This window comes from Erigeron canadensis, chromosome 8 (genome assembly GCF_010389155.1).
Source record: "Erigeron canadensis isolate Cc75 chromosome 8, C_canadensis_v1, whole genome shotgun sequence".
Classification (NCBI taxonomy): Eukaryota; Viridiplantae; Streptophyta; class Magnoliopsida; order Asterales; family Asteraceae; genus Erigeron; species Erigeron canadensis.
The window spans coordinates 36,520,969-36,541,799 of record NC_057768.1 but is presented as its reverse complement, the minus strand read 5'-3'; the positions used below and the strand labels follow the sequence as shown (position 1 = coordinate 36,541,799).

Sequence of the window (20,831 nt, the reverse complement as noted above, 5' to 3'; positions counted from 1 at the left end):
TCTTTACACGCTAAAAAGTTTACTAAAAAGTATTATAGTTTAGTGCTAAAAGTGTAAAGATTGAAACTTCTGTGGTGAAAGTAAAAAGAATAAAAAGTATATTATTACTAAAAAATATTATAGTTTAGTGCTAAAAGTGTAAAGATTGAAAGGTTTGTGGTGAAAATAAATAGAACAAAAAATTTACTAAAAAGTATTATAGTTTAATGCTAAAAATATAAATATTAAAACTTATGTGGTGAAAATAAAAAAAAATAAAATTGTACTAGTTTTTCGATACTTTGTTTTTAATATATATTATAATAGGATCGGTAACTGTTAAAGACTATAAATGAACCTTGCCAAGACTATAAATTCATAATTTCATACGCCTGGAAAAATAATGCAGGCCACCAAATGCAAAAAGGCAAATTAGTTTTAAAGGTATATTACTTGTCATTTTTTACTATTAAAGGTATAAACAAAAAAAACCCTCTAATATAGTCTATGACCGTGTAAATTTTTGCTAAGCTAGAGATCGGAAAAACCACCCTTCATGTTTGGCTGTTTTGTCCTCCGTGGCATGCCATGTTGTTATTCCACTACATCATCTTTATGATAAGAGTATAACAAATACCTGCCAGCCATAAACCAAGCTTGGTACGATTTACACACACATAGCCGGCAACCATCTTTTCGGCCAATTCCTGCCACTTTTGGCAGGATTTTCGATTCTTCTTTCCATCATTTCGATTCTATTTTCAATTCTCTACAAATCCATGTAACATAGAATGTTTAATCATCGAAAAAAGAAAGGGAAAAAAAGAAAAGAGAACCGATGAAGAAATCTTGAAAGCCAATAAATGTTATGTACAATCGTTATACAACCTTAGATCATCATCAAAATCAATTGTTTCGACTTCTTCTGCTTCAATCGCCGATCAAACCGATTCTGCCACCATGCCGCCGCCCTCTCCGGCCGCCACTATTCAATTGATGGCTGGAGGTGGTTCGATCGGGGATGGTGTTGCTCCAGATCCAATTGCCGATGCTTAATTGATCGATTCTAAGGTTGGTGTTGTCGAAACCCTAAATTAAAAAGATTGAAAATTTAACAAAAAGGGGGAAGATTGGATTGATTGATTGATTAGATGAATAAATCTAGGGCTTTTGGGTTTTTCAAATTTGAGATTGAATTTACGGATGAGAATAAATTTTTGCTCTCTGTTTTCTAACTAAGCAAGTAAACAAGATTTAGTGGCTTTGGGATTTTTCTATTTTTAAATAAAAGGAAGGATCAGTTATGCAGCTACAGCCTACCGATATAATAATAAAATAGATTTAATGCCATGTAATAATGAAAAATGACGTGGTAATACATATATGTCAAAAACACATACAATACCGCTGCCACCTAAGATGTATAAAACCGGATAGTGGTTTTGATCATCACATTAGTCGGAATTTACACATCCTTAGATTATATTAGAGGGTTTTTTTGGTTGACATCTTTAATAGATAAAAGTGACAAGTAATATACCTTTACAACTAATTTGCCCAATGCAAAATAATGAACCTTGCCAAGACTATAAATTCTACTAATCTTTTTAAAAGACAATGCACCAGGCAATAATAACGTCGTAAAGTCGTAAACAGCTAATATCAGATTGTTTGATAATATGTTCATTTTCGTATCATATGTGATTAAATAAACGATTCCATCCTATTTATTGTCCTGTGAGATAGAAAAAGAAAGCCCAAGGGTGAAGGGGTATTGATGACAGATTGCAAGAAAGTAAATGCTGAACCTTTAATGAAGAAAAATAAGACATGCATATGCATGATATATTCAAAATGCATGTCATATTTTGAAGGAAGGCAAAAAAGTTAGTAACAGTTGGTTGCACATCATGATGCTAATAAATGTAACGACCAATGCATCTTTCTATTGTTTCATCAATGTGTTACAAGATATACAATGCTTGTTATAGTCAGATTGTCAACCTTCAAACAAAATTGTCAGCTGTTAATTAATACTCTAAAGCTCCAAATACGTTGTGACAATTTGAGTTCCAGCCAAATCACCAACTATACGCCCTGTAAGACAAGCAACAAGGTCAATAAAATAGAATTTACAAGGGTGTTTTTTTTAACGGCAGAAAAGACTATGTATTAAAAAGAACCATTAGCAAGACGCTAATGGCAAAAAGTACAGATAAAATCTAGACATCAAATAAAGCTACATAATTTACGAGGGTGTTTTGCTATGTGTTTGAAAGGGATCATGCAAATTTCATAACTTGGAATCAGACAGACTGTTGATAAAATGAACAAAAAATTAGTGTTTTTCTTATAAAAGAAGGAAAAATAAAATTACAAAATTAGTACGATTTTAAAATCCAAAATTAAATAGTCAAGTCCTAAATATTCCAAACACTAAAAACTGTTAAACTGATAATAATCAAATAATAAAATTCAAACAAAATCCAAACACTTCCACAAACAAATTTATAAGCCATGTATGACAAGTGGTGTGATACTTACCCCAAGCTTGACCAAATGCTGGGCGAAATATGGTTGTTCCAATCCCCGCCGCTATGGAACCAATAACCAGTGCTGTACCACATCTAGCCGTAGCACAATACACCTTCTTCCGAAAAACTTTAACTCGCTCTGTGTGATCATCAGCAACATTTTCCAATTCACCATTGGATTTTAGGATGTCACAAACAAAATAGAAACATTGGAATCCAACTTGAACAAGCCATGATGATGCAATTCCTAAGATCTGAGCTGCTCAGCCAAATCCCAAATCCATGTCTTTAGTATTGATACCCATAATCAAGGAAAACACACTTATTGACTTACATACAAATAAACCACCTTTTGATAAAATGTTCGCATGCAAATGCACAAGTAACTTTCAGACTGAACATTTATTGGCACAGGCCAGAGAGTTCAAAGCCAGAAACTGATGAGAACATGGGACATAACTGACCTCTAAATGTTGTTCTGCTGACACAAAAGAAGTAAGTATAAAAAGGCAACCCCCTGTCAGCTTTGCGAATGCAAGACTTTGAAACATCTAGCATGAACAAAAGAGTAAGTTAGTAATTTACTATGATGCTGACATGTGGCAATGTTTAGTGTCTGTGCGTGTGTGTGTCTGGACGGGGTGTATGTACCTTTAAGAAGCTTCCATGCAACACGCTGTGAACAATGATGAACAACGAATCGTTCTAAAACACGTCTAGTGGTTGTTACGGTAGTCTGAGAAGAAAAAATTATCAGCCTACAGCAACATTTAGAAAATAATTCAACAAACTTATGTCATTCTTGAAGACTATAATTTATATCCAATATATTGCTTTCATCCCGAGATTTATACAAAAATTTTCTTTTTGCAACCTTGCCTACCAAGTAAGATTTCGAAGATATAATGTAATTATCACCCATGCTATATTTTACAAAGCATTGGTAAGACTTTAACTGGCAAAACTTGTCTACTTGTTCATAACAAGAGACATGTTGGACATTTAACCCTTAATCATAACACTCGTGAAATTAATAAACTAGGTACAAGTCAGAAATTCAGATAAAAGCATCAATACAGATTGTAAATGATCCCTTGTCATGTGTCAAATATTATCACTTAGAAACAATTTAGGTTGTTGATTGTAATGAATAAATAGCATTAGTTTGTTACATACCACTCAATAGTACCAAAGAATACCACCAGGACTGCTATCAAAAATTCCCCAATTATCAAAATTTCCTTAGTCTAAAATCTTAAACTCCTCCCAAAATTCCTTTTGGTTAGCTGGTTAAATTGAAGGGGTAAAAAACACACAAATTGCTCTTACAAAGAACTTAAACTAGGTCGCATGCAAATTACACCAGAATACAATATCCACCATGACAAACTTCTGGAAACATACATTTAGCATATACAAAGAATTTCATACTTACGTCGCAAAACACCTGCTTTACTGATTTCTTGAAGGGTACAATCCAGTCCACGGGATGCTCATCCAGATCAATGTCATCGTCTACCTTAGGTGCCATAAGAGGCAAATAATACAATAAGAAAGATCTCAATGTTATCATCGCTAATGATCTCGGCCGATAAGCTGAAAACAATGGCATCATGTTGAAATTATATATTTTGGTCACGTGGTTAAGCTGGAAAACAGTTTCAGATGCAGTCCTTAAGCTACGAAGGTAATCTTCGGTCAGATTGGGAGGGGTGACACCAGCATCACAATAAGCAACTCTTCCACCAATACTGTTTTCATCCACATAATAAATAATTATCGTATTAAAGACCATATGAGATGTATATCCCAAAACAAGCAATAGATAATGCAAAATAACACAAATGCATGTTTTTTTAATAACTACAAAAAAAAAAAAAAATCTACAAAAAGTTAATAACTTTCTATAAAGATAATGCATAAAGTTAATAACTTTCTATAAGATAATGCAAAGCCATCCTTTTTAACACCCTAATAGAACTCAAGATTCAAAATCTTGCATTATAAATATATAAAACAAATAGTAAGAAATCAATTAAAAGAAATTTTTAGATAAAAGGGTGTTTTTATACCCAAACAAAGGCCTGGAAGCAAAAGGGACGGCCGCGGTGGTGGCGGCGAAGTAAGCGGCAGCGGAAGAAGCAGCAACGGTGGCAGAGTTGAAGCCATTATAATGTTCAGCATGATTATTGAAACTTGGGTAGTTCTTTATTAAAAATTCCTTAAAAAAACCACTCATTATTATTATTATTATTATTAAATAGAATTGATGAGGATTATAACTATAAAAGAAATTTGTAGGAAATCTGATGCTATTATTTTGTGACTCAAGAGACGTAAGCTTGATTATGGATGATTAATTGATAAAAGTTGGTTAACAAAAGTATTTGTATTTGTAATTTTAAATTTAAATTTAAAAGAAGATTGGTTTCTTTCTGAGCAAGATATCTAGACATTTTCTTTTTAGGAAAATGATTATAAGAATAGGAAAAATTAAAGAGTGTCTTCAGAAGCTGCGTTCTGTTCTATTGTTCTTCCCATCTTCTGTTGATAATAAACAAGCAGCTCCCAAAAAGTATGTTTTGACTTTTGACCGAAAATTATTAAAGGGTGTTGTGTTGTGTGTTTTCGTTGTGGACTAGAGTCACGGCCCAAAAATAAAAAAGGAAGATGGACTTTGTATGGGCTCGGTTGATATGCCAGATTGCCAGGTACAAACAAAACAAACAAACAAATAATAATAGAGGTTTAGTATATTTTTTTTGAACATTAATAGAGGTTTAGTATTTGAGGCGTAAGTAACCTTTATACTCCGTATTTTATTTGGTTTATGCCTTTTATGGTATATAATCCCTTCGTCCCATATTAAATGTCTAATTTTAACTTGTTAAGTCTTCTGTTTGCAACTTTGACCATAAATATCTTTTTTTTGTGTTATATAATAGTTGACGAAAATTATCTCAATGAAAAGTACATTGAAAACTCAATCCGTTCATATATTTTATATAAAGTGTTATATGACATAGACAAATATTTTCACGGTCAAAGTTTAAAGCAGAAGACTTGACAAGTCAAAATTGGACATTTAATATGGGACGAAGGGTAGTAATTAACCTGCTAAGTTGAATGATTAATGGAATTATATATATGACATATATGATCTGTTACGTAAAAAATTTTGATTGGTAAACGTAAAAATCTTATATTAAATATTCAATTTAATGAATTAGTTACATATAATGAAACAAATAAAAAAATATATTTACACAATAAAAAAAAGTGAAAAAAATTACTTACACTCTCATTAATATCATCGATCTCATAAGTATCATACCAAATTCCATCAAACGAATCACTTTTATGAGAAATATTAGATATCTAAGTCATACAAGTAAAAAAAATTATTTGTTAATAAGAAAATTAAAATCTAAACGAAGACTGGATTGATAATAAAGATTCTTTAACTTAATAAAAATCAACAAAAATGTTTTTTTTTCTTTCTATCACACGTACACTCGATGAATGGATTGAAAATATACTCATGACCTATAACTTGTAGTCGGTCTACCAATGCTCGTTTGCTTGGTGTCAATTAATAGGTCCAACAAATATTTAATACCAAAAAAATAATAAAAAAGTAACCCTTACATAGTCACATACATATAACCTTCTTCTTTGTTACATTACTAAAACCATTATCATTTATTTATATTTATTTATTGCTTGATAGTTTTCTGCCTCCTTTCTCCACCGGCCGGCCACCACTCTCTCCTTTCACCACCACCACCACCACCAAAATCTCTAGTTCACACTTTTTTCCTTCTTTCTACATCCCCCTTATATCTATCTATCTATCTATCTATCTATCTATCTATCTACACACATATATATATACATATATACATATATGTGCTTATGTATGTATATCCATCACAAGAAGAACCTAATCTTTCATGACTGTTTCTTGAACTTACACCATCATCCACCATCTATAAACCCCATAAAAGTCTTGCCTTTTACTTTCTTCAAATACCCATTAATCAGTTTTCAAAAGGGTCCTCAAAGTTTTGACCTTTTCCTAATTTGGTTCAGAATTCTTGGTGTTTTACAGTCAGATCTTCAAGTAAACAGCTGGTTTTCCCTTTTTTTAGTTTTTTATTTCTTTTCAAGTTTTACCTAGTTCTTGTTTTTTGATTTTGGGGCATAAAGATTATGCCTTTGTTATGCTTTTGTTAAGGATTTGGTGTTTGTATATCATATATATGTTCAAAATCGTTGATAGTTAAAGAAAGTTTGGTTTTGACTTAAGAAATTTAGGGTTAATGATATTTATTTAAGGAATTATAGTGGTTAGTGTGTAGGTTAGTTTTTGCTGCTTAGGGTTCATAAAAAAATTATGTTGGTAGTAAAGTAGGACTTTTATCGATTGATTGTTCGAAACATGGGTGCGAATAGTCAATGTTTTTTAGAGTGGAAGGAGCAATTTGTTTCAAAAGAAAGGGGCAAGAGGGTGGTTCATTATTTCTTGAAAGATGTATCTGGAGAATCGGTATTAGCTGTTGTGGGAACTGAAAGGAGTGTTAGGCATATGTTTTACGTAGTTGCTGAGGAGTTTTTAAAGGCCAATGAGGCCGAGAATTCGGTCATTGCAGGGTATAGATGGAGATCAAGGAGAGAGGTGGTGAATTGGCTTACATCTATGCTATCGAAGCAGCACCGGCAAGGCGAACATTCCAGTAAGTTTGTTATTTGAGGTTTGGGTACGTTATATAAGGATTATAATCGTTCCATGGTTATTATATCTTCGCGCTTGAAACATTATATTTATTGTCATGGTAAAGAAGTTTGTTGCATCATTCTGTCTAGTTGAAGATGTAATTCTTAACTGCTTGACAGAAAACTTACACAATCTAAGGAGTTTTTGGATGACTTAATTGTTCGACTTGAATAATCAGATTGTGAATATCGGTCAATTAAAGCTATGAGTAGATACATACATTACATCTATGATCTATCCAATCATTGGCTTTTTACAGACAATCCTTATGCGTTTTTTAAATTTGGTGAATTTTTGTTAATCCTAAATAATTAAATATAAAAATAGTAATCATTTTTTTCAAACAGTCAAAGTTCATTATTGCGGCGTCATGATGCTATTAACTTTTGACGTGTATCTAAACATAATATACCCTTTTTGGTTACAAAATTTGGATGGATCCAATACGATATGACGTAGATGTGAAACTTGTGGCTGTAGTTTAGTTGTTATACGTAAAAAGGTTCCAGTTATTGCTAATAGTAAATTTAGACTAGCAACGGTGTGTAGGTTACTGTTATTTTCAAAAAAATTTGTTTGGTCAATATCTTTTTATATGGCAGTATCATATAAAATCCGGTAATCCCGGGAAAAAAGTATCCTTTATATCTTCAAGTAATATGGTTATGCCGGTTAAAATAATAATGATCACTTTTTTTGGTTGTCTTCTTGTGCTGTATGATCTTAATAAATGCCCAGCTGTTACCGAATTTATTAAAACCCTATAATTGTCCATAGATATGACAAGCTGTTGAACCACGTACATGATGTGTTCCTTTATTTGTTCGGTGCAGATTCTATTGTCTGTGGCACAATAAGTATACAACATGAAGTTACAAAATATAAAATTTTAAGATGTCTACACATGTCTTCCTGTGCTTTTCACTATTTACATGGAGTTTTTAAAGTTTTAATGAATTTTTCTTTTTAAAATTCAGAATTCCCTAAAAGTGATCACATTTCTGGTGTTGGTGCTTCGTATCAGAATCGTCTTGCAAGAAATGTAAAATTACGTATGCCGGACATAGTGTGGTCAGGTCTGGAATGGACGTGTGCTAAACAACTCAAGCACTTCCCATCCTTCTGCAGAAATGGTATTACAATATCGGTAAGAATCTATTCTGAATTTTGGTTCTGGGTTGAAGGCTTGAGGCCAGCCTGAACTCCATGCATGTGATATAACTTTATTATGGTTTAATCATCTTTTCTTATAAAAGTTGAACAATCATTGCGGTGAATAACGAAACCTGAAAATTGCTCAGTAGAACTGTATCTATGTTGAATTTGACAGTTTGGTTTTGGTAAGTTTTTGTCTCTTCATTATTGGTTGTCAGGGTTTTGGTTTCTCAATCATTAACCGATGGTGAGTCAAACTGAGTAATGAAGTTCTATGTTATTTTTAGATTTAAAAAGTAAACCACTTTACATAATTACCTTGTTCGCATAATACATTTATTTTCAAGAACTGGCATTGACACTCATATAAGGAAATATTAAACACTGTATCGATTTCTTAAATGAATATGATTAAAAAGATAAAATATAAAACTCTAAAGTACACAAGGCAGTAGCTGAATGGATTTTTGGGCTTCTAATTGAATAGAAACTACAGTTTGGACAATTGGACCCATTGACCTTAGAAGAAAACATCCTTTTTGTTCATTTAGTTTTAGGTCTTGTACTTCCAATAACCACAAGCAAAGAAATATAGTTCTATATTTGCTATGAGTGAGCATGTTACTGGTTTCATAGCTAACTGGAAACGTGGTTCTTTAGATTGCTGTGATTTATTCGTGGATTCTGAGTAAATTTTAACAGAAAACGGCTAGTGAGCCTAAATTTGTAACATGTGATTAATAGTTATATGGCGTCAAACGTGAATAAAGATGGCCTGTTGTTTGTGGTGTAAAACTAAAATGGGCATATCTTTTACTGCAATTAACCTTGTATGATGCTGGGGATTAAGTATTAAGGACAAACTGTTTGTTGCGTGTTTGGTCACCAAACTGGAACTGAGCTCTTAGTTGTGATACGTGGCTAAATTCTGTTTGATTTCAGGTACAATCATTTGTTTTTGTTATGGCCGAAGAGGAGAACCGTCATCTCGCATATCTCGAAGATATGTATGAAGATAAAAAGGGTCAAAAGAAGGTCAAAGTGAGATGGTTTCACCACAATCAAGAAGTGCAAGGTGTTGTTACCCTTAGAAATCCTGATCCAAAAGAGGTTTTCATTACACCTTACGCACAAGTTATTAGTGTTGAGTGTGTTGACGGCCCAGCCATTGTCGTGACTCGTGAACATTACGAAAAATGTGTGCCTATACTTCCTGAAGATCTATTGACTCGAGTGCATTTTTGTTTGAGACAATTTAAAAACAACCGTGTGAAGCCATTTAATTTGAGCAAGTTGTGTGGATATTTTGATCAGCCGATTTTTACAGTTGTTGAGGATCATCATATCGCAGATGAGGAAAATAGCCTTGGGGAAAACATTAAGGTGGGATCTAAACGTCCTAGAAATTACAGAGGACGCCAGGTGATGCCATATGATTTGTCATGCATGAGTGAGAAGATTGAGAGACTAAGAAGGAAGCTCATTCCAAAGTATGTGAAAAATCGGGATACACATGTCCCATATTTTAAGGGTAATGAAAAAATAGAGTTGTTGTGCCAAGATAGTGGTATCTGTGGATGTTGGTTTAGATGTACTATATTGAAAGTTAACAGGAGACGGATGAAAGTCCAATATGACGATTTGAAGGATGAAGGCGGAAGTGGTAAACTTGAGGTATATTCACTTTAGCTTTCTAGTTTTGTTGTCCCCTTTGCTTGTGTGGGTCGTTTTATATGGAATTGAGAATAGAAGCTGTGTTTGTAGGTCAAATGGGTAGCAAAATGGCAGGTCAATAGCGAGTCAAAAATTGTTTATGTACTAACTTCTGAAATTACAGGATGAATCGAAACAGGTTGGATTTGATGGTTGATCTGCCAACATTTTTTCCCCCACTTTTTCAGTTACAATTACAAGAAACTATTAGTAAATAACGGGCTTCTTTTTTATATGTAAATCAATTTCGTTGTGAACTCTTCTTGACAGAGGTTACACAACTGGGTGCTCGGTGGCATGCTTTGTTTGGTTAGTTAGTCAAAAACTGATGAAAGTTTAGGACAGGTTAAAATGGGTTGTACAGGTTGGGTTTACTTGATGGCACTTTTTTCCCGTCTTTCTTTTTTTTTTTTGGTATATAAAATTACATTAATGATAAATATATATTAGATATGGTTACAAGAAACTATTAGTACATTATTGGTCCGTATTTTCTGAATAAAACAACTTTTGGAGGCTGTAAATACTTCGACATACTCTGGACGGCTTTAATAATAGTTCTGATTATATCTAAGTTATAAGTTTATAGCTTGGTAGACACATATCATAAGGAATATATTACCCGACTATAACCCATATATGCCACCTCTCGTACTGGGATGAATAACAGAAAAAAGGTATTCAGTACCCTACCTTGATCGCAGGCTTTCAATCTGGAACTAAGTTATAGCATATTAACAAGAAATTTGTTGGTCTAATAGTTGTCTTGGTTCAATTGGATTGTACGATTTGTAGCTTATTCGTTTCCGGGAAACTTAACGCTATTATTATGCTCCGTTCCTAAATAATTAGTCACTAATGTTCTTTGGTTTTCTGGTCTATGTAATACTTGAGGGATATGATGAAAGGAACAATGGATGAACTGATTGTTATTCTTTTTTTATTGTTCTAAGGAATGGGTTCCAACTCTCAGATCAGCCATTCCTGATAAACTTCAGATGAGATGTTCAGGCCGGTCAACTATGCGGCCAGCACGTATTGAAAATGAAACAAATGCTGTTGAGGTTGGTTCCCCAGTGGATGCATGGTGGAGCGATGGCTGGTGGGAAGGAGTTGTGACTGAAATAGGTGAATCGAGAGATGGAGATGTTCAAGTTTATTTTCCTGGTTAGTTTCTTGAACTAAAATCTTAGAAATTTTAGCTTTATACAGTATTATCGTTCTCTCCCTTGTGATCTCCAACACATTTAAGCTATCAGGTTTTTAAGATCTATGAATAATCAATGAATTTATCCGCGCATATATATATAGTGAGAACTTTGTGTTTATACTGGGGTCGTTGATTGCTGTTTTGATAGTGATCTATTTATATTTTGTTTCTAGCGTTCGAGTAACTATTATTAGGGTTCAACATATTCTTTCTTTCTGATCTTTTAATTTTCTGTTCGTGATCTGGAGAATAAGAATGGAAAAGATCTTAGCTTTTTAGGAGGTTGCCTGACCATCAAAACCATCAAAGGCGATTGTTACAAATTCTTATTCCATTCTGATTATTTACCATCAGATAGTTACTCTAGAAATGCAGTTCCAAATACCCCTGTAGTGTTGCGTTTTTGTCAGGTGAATTTTATTCTCAATGCGGTCTCTGACACAAACGCCTTCTTTTTTTTGTAACAGGTGAAAGTTTTTTTCTTGAACTGCATAGAAAGGATTTGAGAGTTTCAAGAGATTGGTTGGGAGACCATTGGGTTGAGCTTGTAACAAAGCCTAATATTCTTTCGATAGTGCCTGCCAAAATAACCCCAAAAATAATTGGAATAAAACATGAAAGCTTGCCTATTTTATCTAAGGAAACCCCTGCTTCTGTCCACCTGTCTGAGTCCCTCCAAGAGGCTGACGCCCATGATGATATCCCGATCTCGGGCCATGTAGAAACTAGTGAAAAAGACCCGAGTTCAGTCTGTTTAGAGAATGTTGAAAAAGACCAAAGTGCAGCCCATATGGAGATTTGTGAAAAAGACCCCAGTTCAGCCCATGTAGAGATCGGTGAAAAAGACGCGAGTTCAGCCCATGTAGAGATTGGTGAAAAAGACCTGAGTGCAGCTCATGTAGCTCATATAGAGATTGGTGAAAAAGACCCGAGTATAGATTATGATGGCAACCATGTAGAAATTGGTGAAAAAGGGGAGCATAGAAGCGATAATGGGGAAGCAGTGGCCATGGAATGAGCGGCCAAAAAATTGGATTGCAGTTTGTGTATAGCAGTGACAAAGTGAGGTTAGAGTATGTACTTTTCTACTGATTGTTTAGGAACACTTAACCAGGAGAAAAAGAGAGATACCCCCATAATTTGAAATCTTTTAGCAAAAGGCAAGTTCTTTTTTTTGGAGCTAAAGTGTTTTGATGACTTGTACATCCTGCCCTAAAGATGTACTTTTTGTCGAGTTTGGCATCGGAGAAAAAGGGTGTAGCCTTTTTGGTTAGTTTTGGTAGCAGGTGATGTACCATTGTTGGTGGTACTTATTGTAACAATGGAGTGGTTAACTAAGTTATGCTTGTCGTTTATCATGGCGTTACCATTTTCATTTTGTTAAATAGGTGGTGTTTCGTTGCTTTAGTATGAGAATGAATATAAGCATCAATCCTAAGAAAGTAATAGGTACTTGGTTAGTGGCTATTCGTTATAATATATACATCTTATTTACTTCCAATTTCTATTTTGCTATTTTGATCTCTCTTTTTGCTGTTTAGGTCATCTATTAAAAGCGAGTCTTTTACTTCGGGTGTTTTGTATTGCGATTACAAAATAAAATCTGCGTTTTCAAAATAGATTATGCGTTGCTTATCCAAAATTGTGTTTTTATAACCGATAATCACTTTTTCATACAAACACTTTTTTAGATTATTTACGTTTTACAAACGTAATAATTAGATAATCAATTTATAACGTAATCTCAAACATCTCTTAGATGCAATGTAAATGTATCCCACAATTGTTTTTAAAATGTTTATATAGATATTTGAACCTAAGATTTTTTGTAACCCGCCGTTCAAAATATATAATATATATATATATATATTTTATTCCCTAAACGCATTGAATGTTCAGCATAAGTTAATAATGGTAATGGTTAACCTTATTGTCAATAAATTAAACTAAATTTAATTAGAAGACACTTTTTACTTTAAAAACAAACACCATAAACACACAAGCTTTACATGTTTTTTTTTTTTACTTTTTTGGTACATGTGTACTTGTATAAATACATGATATAATAAAATATTGTACTTATTTTTTGTAAGGAATTGATATTCATACCATAAATTATTACATATATATACCACAATCAGGAGAGGATCCACTGTTATAGGAGTGGGGCAATAACTTTGAAATTGTTAATGCAAGTGCTATGAGTTTTTAAGGTGATTATAACTCAATCTCTCTTGATGCCCTGGACTTAATTTTTGAATGCCCTCCTCAAAACAACACAATGATGATAAGGCAATGATATAAGCCACAAAAATGATTATTGAAATCTATATTAAAATGAAGTTTAAGATCTTGACATTAATGGTGGAAGCTATGTTTTCTCACTTTATGTTCTTGAGAGAACAAAGAAGATGACGACACAGATATTTTTGGCCTATTTTTTTTAATTATTTCAATAAAACCCTTTATAATTATTTAGAGTTATAAATTTTACCCTTTAACTTTATAATACATTTATATAATGCCTTTAATTCAATCATATATATATATATACTAGGTATTTTACCCGCACGATGTGCGAAAAATAAAAAAGTTGTTTAATACATACATAGAAAAGGTTTTTTTCAAAGAAAAAATATACACATATACGGGTTCCAATAACTGTTAAACGCATTAATAAATTATTAAAAAACTTTATTGTTTAAAAATCAATATTATATAATTAATGGTCTATTCCCGATTCAATATAATTTTGGATTACATTACATTCTATCAGCAATATTTACATAATCTAAAAATGAAACATATCTCTCATTAAGATATCAACAATATCATCAATTAATTATCACTATGATTTTAATTTAATTTACATTAATTTTATCATCGATATATAAACTAAATATGAAATATATCTAATCAATATGTTAATAATATCACAAATTATTACAAAATAAATAATCAAGTTAAACAGATTAAAGTAGTTATACATAAAAAATTTGATCACGGTTATTCATGTTCATGACATTTCTTGTCATTTTAATAATAATAATAATAATGTAAATTTAATAAATCGCCTTCTTATTTGATTAGGGATTGATCATTTTCTTTCGTGCGCCATCAACTTTCTTTTCTCCTTCAATTTTTGTTAACTTCTTGTCTTATTATTTTTGGGACTAAATCGACTTGGTAGCAATAAAATATATATATATATATATATAACATAATTATATAATAAGAATATTAAATTAAAAGTAGAGTTTTTGATAATATCTAGTTATGAAAAATAAATATTTATGTGGCATCTCCACATATTTTTTAATAATATTTTTCTATTCTTAAAATAAAATAATTTAAATATTAAAAAGTAATGACTTACCTAATTTCTAATGCTATATAGGTATTAAAATCTATTTATTTTAGCTAAAAATTTGTTTTTTTTTCCTAACCAAAATTGAAGATCACGTGTAATTAAATACATCATCGATAGCTACTTTGATTATTGAAACATGGACCTACGTATAATATAGTGTATATTAGAATTAAAAATTTTATTTATCTAACTTTTTATTTTATTAAAATAAGTATTGGGTTGTTTTTAGATTTTTATGTATGTAATTGGTTGGTTTTTTTGTTGATTTATAATCATTTGTAAAAATCGATTACCATTTTGACATACATACAATAAGACATATTGGGATATTTTTTGAGTTTCATTGTTGCTATGTATTTTATTGAAAATATGTTATAATCTTTCTTTATAATGTATGTAGTCGAGTCCAGATTCAACTCATGTTGTTTAATGTTTTTGTTGACCGGTTTTACGATATTTTAATTAGCCGAACATCGTGCGGGTAAAAGACCTAGTATTAATAATAAAACAAACTTAACACTTGACGGGTTCTAAAGTTCAAATTACTAAAAAAATAATTGTGTTATTTGAGGTATTTTCAAAGCGTTTCGTTCGGGGTCTCAAAAATTTTATGACTCGCCCTGTCTATAACATTGCATTCGTGTTACCATCTTTATCATCGTGTCCTCAGTATACAAAAATCATGGATCCGTCTCTGAACATAATATAATTATTAAAGCAAACTGTATCTGGTACCTAAATAAAAATTTGTGGTACAATTATCACTTTTATTTTATTTATGTAACATTTACATAATCTATTAATGTATCGTTCATTACTTATAAATAAATAAGTAATATAATCTAAGAAATAGTTTTGGTTTTTAAAAAATGTATGTTATACATTTATATTGACGCGGGTTTGTCTTTTAGGCAGGTGGAGATGCTCAATGGTGAATTCACGTGCAAGTTCCATGTAGATTCCATTGTGCCATCGGATTGGATGGCTTTAAATTAATTGAAGTTGTCCCACCACCAATCATCAATCAAACCAATTGGCAAGTTCTAAAATACATAGGAAATATAAAAAGAAAAGAGAATATAAAATTATTCTAAACCTAAGTTTAGGTGTGAAACTCCTCACATATTAATATTTTATTATTTCTTGTTTAATGAATAAATGCATGGGTCCTCCATGATCTTTATGGATTAAAAAAACAATATGTGAGTGTTCCATACCTAAGTTTAGATACCCGATAGCCTTATATTCTCATCCCCAATTATAAATTGTTATTGTTGGTAACATTATATTATATTTAGGAATACTGATTACATCTTGGTTCAATCTAATGATATACGTTAGTGTTTGTCACTAACCATATATAACAAGTCTAACCTTTGCATCTAATTTGTTTGAAAGGAAACCTATATCTTTTTCTTAAATAGTATACATGTTCACTTTTACTCAATATAACTTATACGATTTGATGATTCTTCATATTATTTAATTTTAGTATATGAGACTTTACACTTATATACACATAATCATATATTCTTATTATTCTATATACCATAAAGATTCCATCAATATATAGTTTTTTTTTTCTTTCTAGAAGGCATTAATATATAGTGTTAACCATTATAACTTAAGACAATAAATTTGTCTTGTAGGGCATTAAGTATTAATATCATCAAAGCTTAGCCGACACCCCCACAAACTATAGCCACCTTCAAAACCTCTTTGTTGGCCACACTCTTTACCTACTTTTTTTTTCCCTCTGTTTTTCAATGAAGACAAAGGTATCGACTTTGACTTCAGTTTTTGGTTATGGTTTCCAGCACAATTCCTTAAATTTTCTTGGATCCTTACACCATTTATGTCCCTTATCATATCCACAAACAACTTTCATTCATTCATCCAAACAACAAAACAATGGACTAGCCTTTTGTGTTCATGGATCAAGAACAATAGTTGATGAATCCAAAAAGCATAAAACTTTTTACAAGCCCAAAAATCTTGATCAATTTTCATGCATACCCATATCAAAAATTCACACAAAAACCATTCCAAAACATGAAACTAGTCAAAAAGATGATGATGATCTTTGGTTGATAATGAAAGATGAAGCAAGATTTGATATTGATCAAGAACCTATTTTGTCAAACTACTATTTCACTTCAATTTTGTCTCATGATACAATGGAAAGTGCGTTATCTCATCATCTGTCTATGAAGCTTTGTAACTCAAGTCTTCCAAGTGGGACCCTTCATGATCTTTTTATGAGTGTGTTAACAAGTGATGAAAAAATAATTAAGGCTGTTAAGGATGATCTAAGGGCGGTTAAAGAAAGGGATCCAGCTTGTGTAAGCTATGTGCATTGTTTTTTGAACTTTAAGGGGTTTCTTGCTTGTCAAGCTCATAGAATTGCTCACAAACTATGGTCAGAAAATAGGAAAATTTTAGCACTTTTGATCCAAAATAGAGTTTCTGAGGTTTTAGCATTGGATATTCATCCAGGAGCAAAAATCGGAAGTGGACTATTGCTTGATCATGCTACTGGTGTTGTCGTGGGAGAAACCGCAGTGATAGGAGACAATGTGTCGATTTTGCATAATGTGACACTGGGTGGGACCGGAAAGAGTTGCGGGGATAGGCATCCGAAGATTGGAGACGGGGTTTTGATAGGGGCCGGGACGTGTGTTTTGGGGAATGTTAGGATCGGTGAAGGGGCGAAAATAGGGGCAGGGACAGTGGTGGTGAAGGATGTGCCTCCAAGGACTACTGCTGTTGGGAACCCTGCCAAGTTGATTGGAGGGAAAAACAATCCTGTTAAACATGACAAAATTCCTAGTCAAACAATGGATCATACTTCACCCATTGAGTTTTACGATTATGTTGTCTAAATTCTAATTATGATATGAGATCTTATATATGGTTCACTTTAGTCTTATTGGGCCAATATAACTTTGAAGTTTCATCTTTATGTAATTCAAGTTAAAAAGTTAGTATCTTGGTTTCATATGCATTATATGTTCCAAAATTTTGATGTTGAAATTCTTTAATTAGTACGTATCATAGATAAGAAGTTTTGTAAATTTTTTAACTTTATTATTATTATTTTTAATTTTTTTTTTATCATGGAGGTGATATACTTCTGACATGTTTTTATTCATCTACGGTAATTATGCATCATTCACTTGTAGAGTCTCGTTTAAAATCTATACATTGAGGTATACGAGTCTCATTTAAATTTTTACATGAAACATAACAGCTCGTTTTCCTGGGTGACCAAGTCACCAAACAACCAAACCAAGAGTTATGGTTTCTCTGTCAAACATGTGTTAATATCGAAATTTTGTTTTTCCATTGTCTAACATATTATTTCCAAAGTTAAAATTTATCCACTAAAATTTGCCAATATTTACCAAATATATTTAAAGTCGGTGTTTATTTCATTGTGTATATTATTACTCTAATTCTTATTTTTATATTTTAATATGTAATTATTTATATTATTTTTATAACTACAAATAATTACTATTTTCATTATTTGCTTATTAAAATTATAATTACAAATGTTACTATTTTTTGTTTGATTATTATTATATTATATTTATTTTATTATTATCATTATTTTTATTTATTCTTATCGTCATTTACCATAGTTTAATTCAAACTCTTTTGAACTATATCAATTAAATATACGGTCAGGTTTTAAAAAAAATTTCAAATTCTGATTTTTTCTTTACCCTTTATAAAACAAATACCTCTTTTTATTTTTAGATAATGTTCTACTTTTGAATTACCAGAATTGCCCTTGACTTTTTATGTTTTGCCCTTAATAAATTATAATTTACACTCTAAACTTTTATTTTAATAATTCACACTTTATGCCTTTATCTTCTAAAAGTTTCCACTATCACAATTACATCAACCTACATCACTTAATACTACCACCGCCACCAATAGTACCATCACCGACACCACTAGACCGCCTTCCCGACCACCGACGCTGCATTGATGGATACCATGCTCGTCTTTTTTTTAAAAAAAAATAAATTTCAATTTTTTTTAAAAATATTTTGTAAACACCGCATATGATTGGCCTTCCTCATTCAATGACACTAATATAAATGGTTATTTTGAATAAAGTATTTGAAAAAGTCTTGATTTAGGGACAGTGAACTCGAAAAGTGACCCCGTTGCTAAAATGAACAAACCATATGGACCAGTATTGCATTGCTAAAATGAACAAACCATATGGACCAATATTGCAATTAACTGCCAAATTAAAAAGTAATTCAGGGTGAAATTTCAAAGTTAAACTAAATCATGAAACCGTATCCATTATCCAAGCTCCATGGCTAAAGGAAACATCTATATATATATAACATTTTTTAAGATCAGTTTAACTAGAGCATTCTTTCTTAATACACAACAAAGTGATTATATTAATAATCAACCAACTTACCTCTAAACTGAATTTCTTCTTCTGATGTGATGGATCTCTCATTTCAGATTGTTTTTGCTTTTCTGATCTTCATTTTCATGTTAGTGAAGCTGTTGAAGATTAAAAAAACACGAACCCCCCACTGTCTACCCCCCCGGCCCATAGAAACTGCCTATCATAGGTAGTATCCATCATCTTGGAAGCTCTCTTCCTCATCAGCGGTTTAGAGACTTGGCTAGAATATATGGACCTCTGATGCACTTACAGCTAGGACAGCTTTCTGTTGCCGTCGTGTCATCGCCTGAGACAGCAAAGGGGGGTCATGAAAACTCACGATCTTAACTTTGCTGACATGCCCGATGTTTATGCTGTCACCGTGATTTCAAATGGTGCTAAAAACATTAGTTTTGCACCACATGGAGACTACTGGAGACGGCTTCGCAGGATTTGTTCACAGGAGCTTTTGAGCCCAATGCGGGTTCAATCATTTTGGTCAACTAGCTAGGGAAGAAGAGGTCTCAAAGTTCATCGAGTCTATCAGGGAACATGTTGGATCTCCGGTTGATGTCGCATAAAGGATATTCTCATTAACATATGGGATCACTGGCAGGGCAGCATTTGGCAAGAAATGCAAAGATCAAGAAGCATTTATTGAACTAGTGAAAGAAGGTACAGCCGCAGGATTCAATATTTCAGATCTCTTCCCTTCTTCTACGGTGCTTCCAGTAGTCACTGGATTTAAGGCAAAACTTGAGAAGATTCGAGAACGGTTTGAGGTAATACTTGACAACATAATTGAAGAACACAAGGCCAAAAAGGTGGCAGCAAATGTAGGTGATGAAGATCTTGTGTATGTCCTACTGAGATTTTATGAGCGCAGTGAAGCTGATTTCCCCCTGCCTACTGCTAACACAGTCATCTTGGTTCGTAAGTTTGCATTAATCGAGTTTCTATAATTGCATATTAACTTTCTTTATCTTATTGTGTCTTGATATTGCTTAATCTTCTTATAGGACATCTTTAGTGCTGGGAGTGAGACATCTGCGGCAACTACTGAGTGGGCGCTGTCAGAAATGATGAAGAACCCAAAAATATTGGAAAAGGCACAAACTGAGGTATGGGACGTTGTCAACAGAAGAAAAACTATTGATGGAACATGTATTCAAGAACTAGTATACCTAAAGCTGGTTATCAAAGAAACTCTGAGGCTGCATCCTTCAACTCCTCTGTTACTTCCTCGAGAAAGCAGAGAAAGATGTGAGATTAATGGTTATGAGATACCAGCCAAATGTAAGGTTCTTATGAACGCATGGGCGATTAATAGAGATCCCATGTGGTGGAAGGATCCTGAGAAGTTTGATCCAGAAAGATTTCATAACAGTTCAACAGATTACAAAGGACTTAATTTCGAGTACATACCATTTGGAGCTGGAAGGAGGGTATGTCCTGGCATGACATTTGCATTACCAAATATAGAGATTCCGCTTGTCAAAATGCTGTACCATTTTGATTGGAAACTTCCTGATGGAATAACCAGTGAAAACCTTGACATGAATGAATCCTTTGGCGTGACGATTAAAAGAAAAGAAAACCTGAATCTGATACCGACTGCCTACTATCCTTTGACTGCATAACTTTCTCATGTAGGTAGTCATAAGATCGAC

The 20,831-nt window shown here is 32.5% G+C and overlaps 3 protein-coding genes and 1 pseudogene across 3 annotated transcripts; 3 read left to right on the top strand and 1 right to left on the bottom strand.

The window, feature by feature from the left end:
- Positions 1-1,905: 1,905 nt before the first annotated feature.
- LOC122579907 lies at positions 1,906-4,916 on the bottom strand. The gene is made up of 6 exons (XM_043752167.1): positions 4,586-4,916; positions 3,949-4,264; positions 3,165-3,249; positions 2,978-3,064; positions 2,524-2,772; positions 1,906-2,076 (listed from the first exon to the last, which is right to left on the bottom strand). The coding sequence occupies exons 1-6, from the start codon at positions 4,750-4,752 to the stop codon at positions 2,018-2,020; spliced, it is 963 nt and encodes a 320-aa protein (XP_043608102.1). The 5' UTR covers positions 4,753-4,916; the 3' UTR covers positions 1,906-2,017.
- Positions 4,917-6,746: 1,830 nt separating this feature from the next.
- On the top strand, positions 6,747-12,737 carry LOC122578873. The gene is made up of 5 exons (XM_043750922.1): positions 6,747-7,249; positions 8,268-8,437; positions 9,388-10,119; positions 11,112-11,325; positions 11,836-12,737. Exons 1-5 carry the CDS (start codon positions 6,955-6,957, stop codon positions 12,384-12,386), a joined length of 1,962 nt encoding a protein of 653 aa, XP_043606857.1. The 5' UTR covers positions 6,747-6,954; the 3' UTR covers positions 12,387-12,737.
- Positions 12,738-16,470: 3,733 nt separating this feature from the next.
- Positions 16,471-17,742, top strand: LOC122578717 (serine acetyltransferase 1, chloroplastic-like). Its single transcript, XM_043750734.1, has one exon. The coding sequence runs from the start codon at positions 16,505-16,507 to the stop codon at positions 17,618-17,620; it is 1,116 nt and encodes a 371-aa protein (XP_043606669.1). The 5' UTR covers positions 16,471-16,504; the 3' UTR covers positions 17,621-17,742.
- Positions 17,743-19,156: 1,414 nt separating this feature from the next.
- Positions 19,157-20,831, top strand: LOC122580652 (annotated as a pseudogene).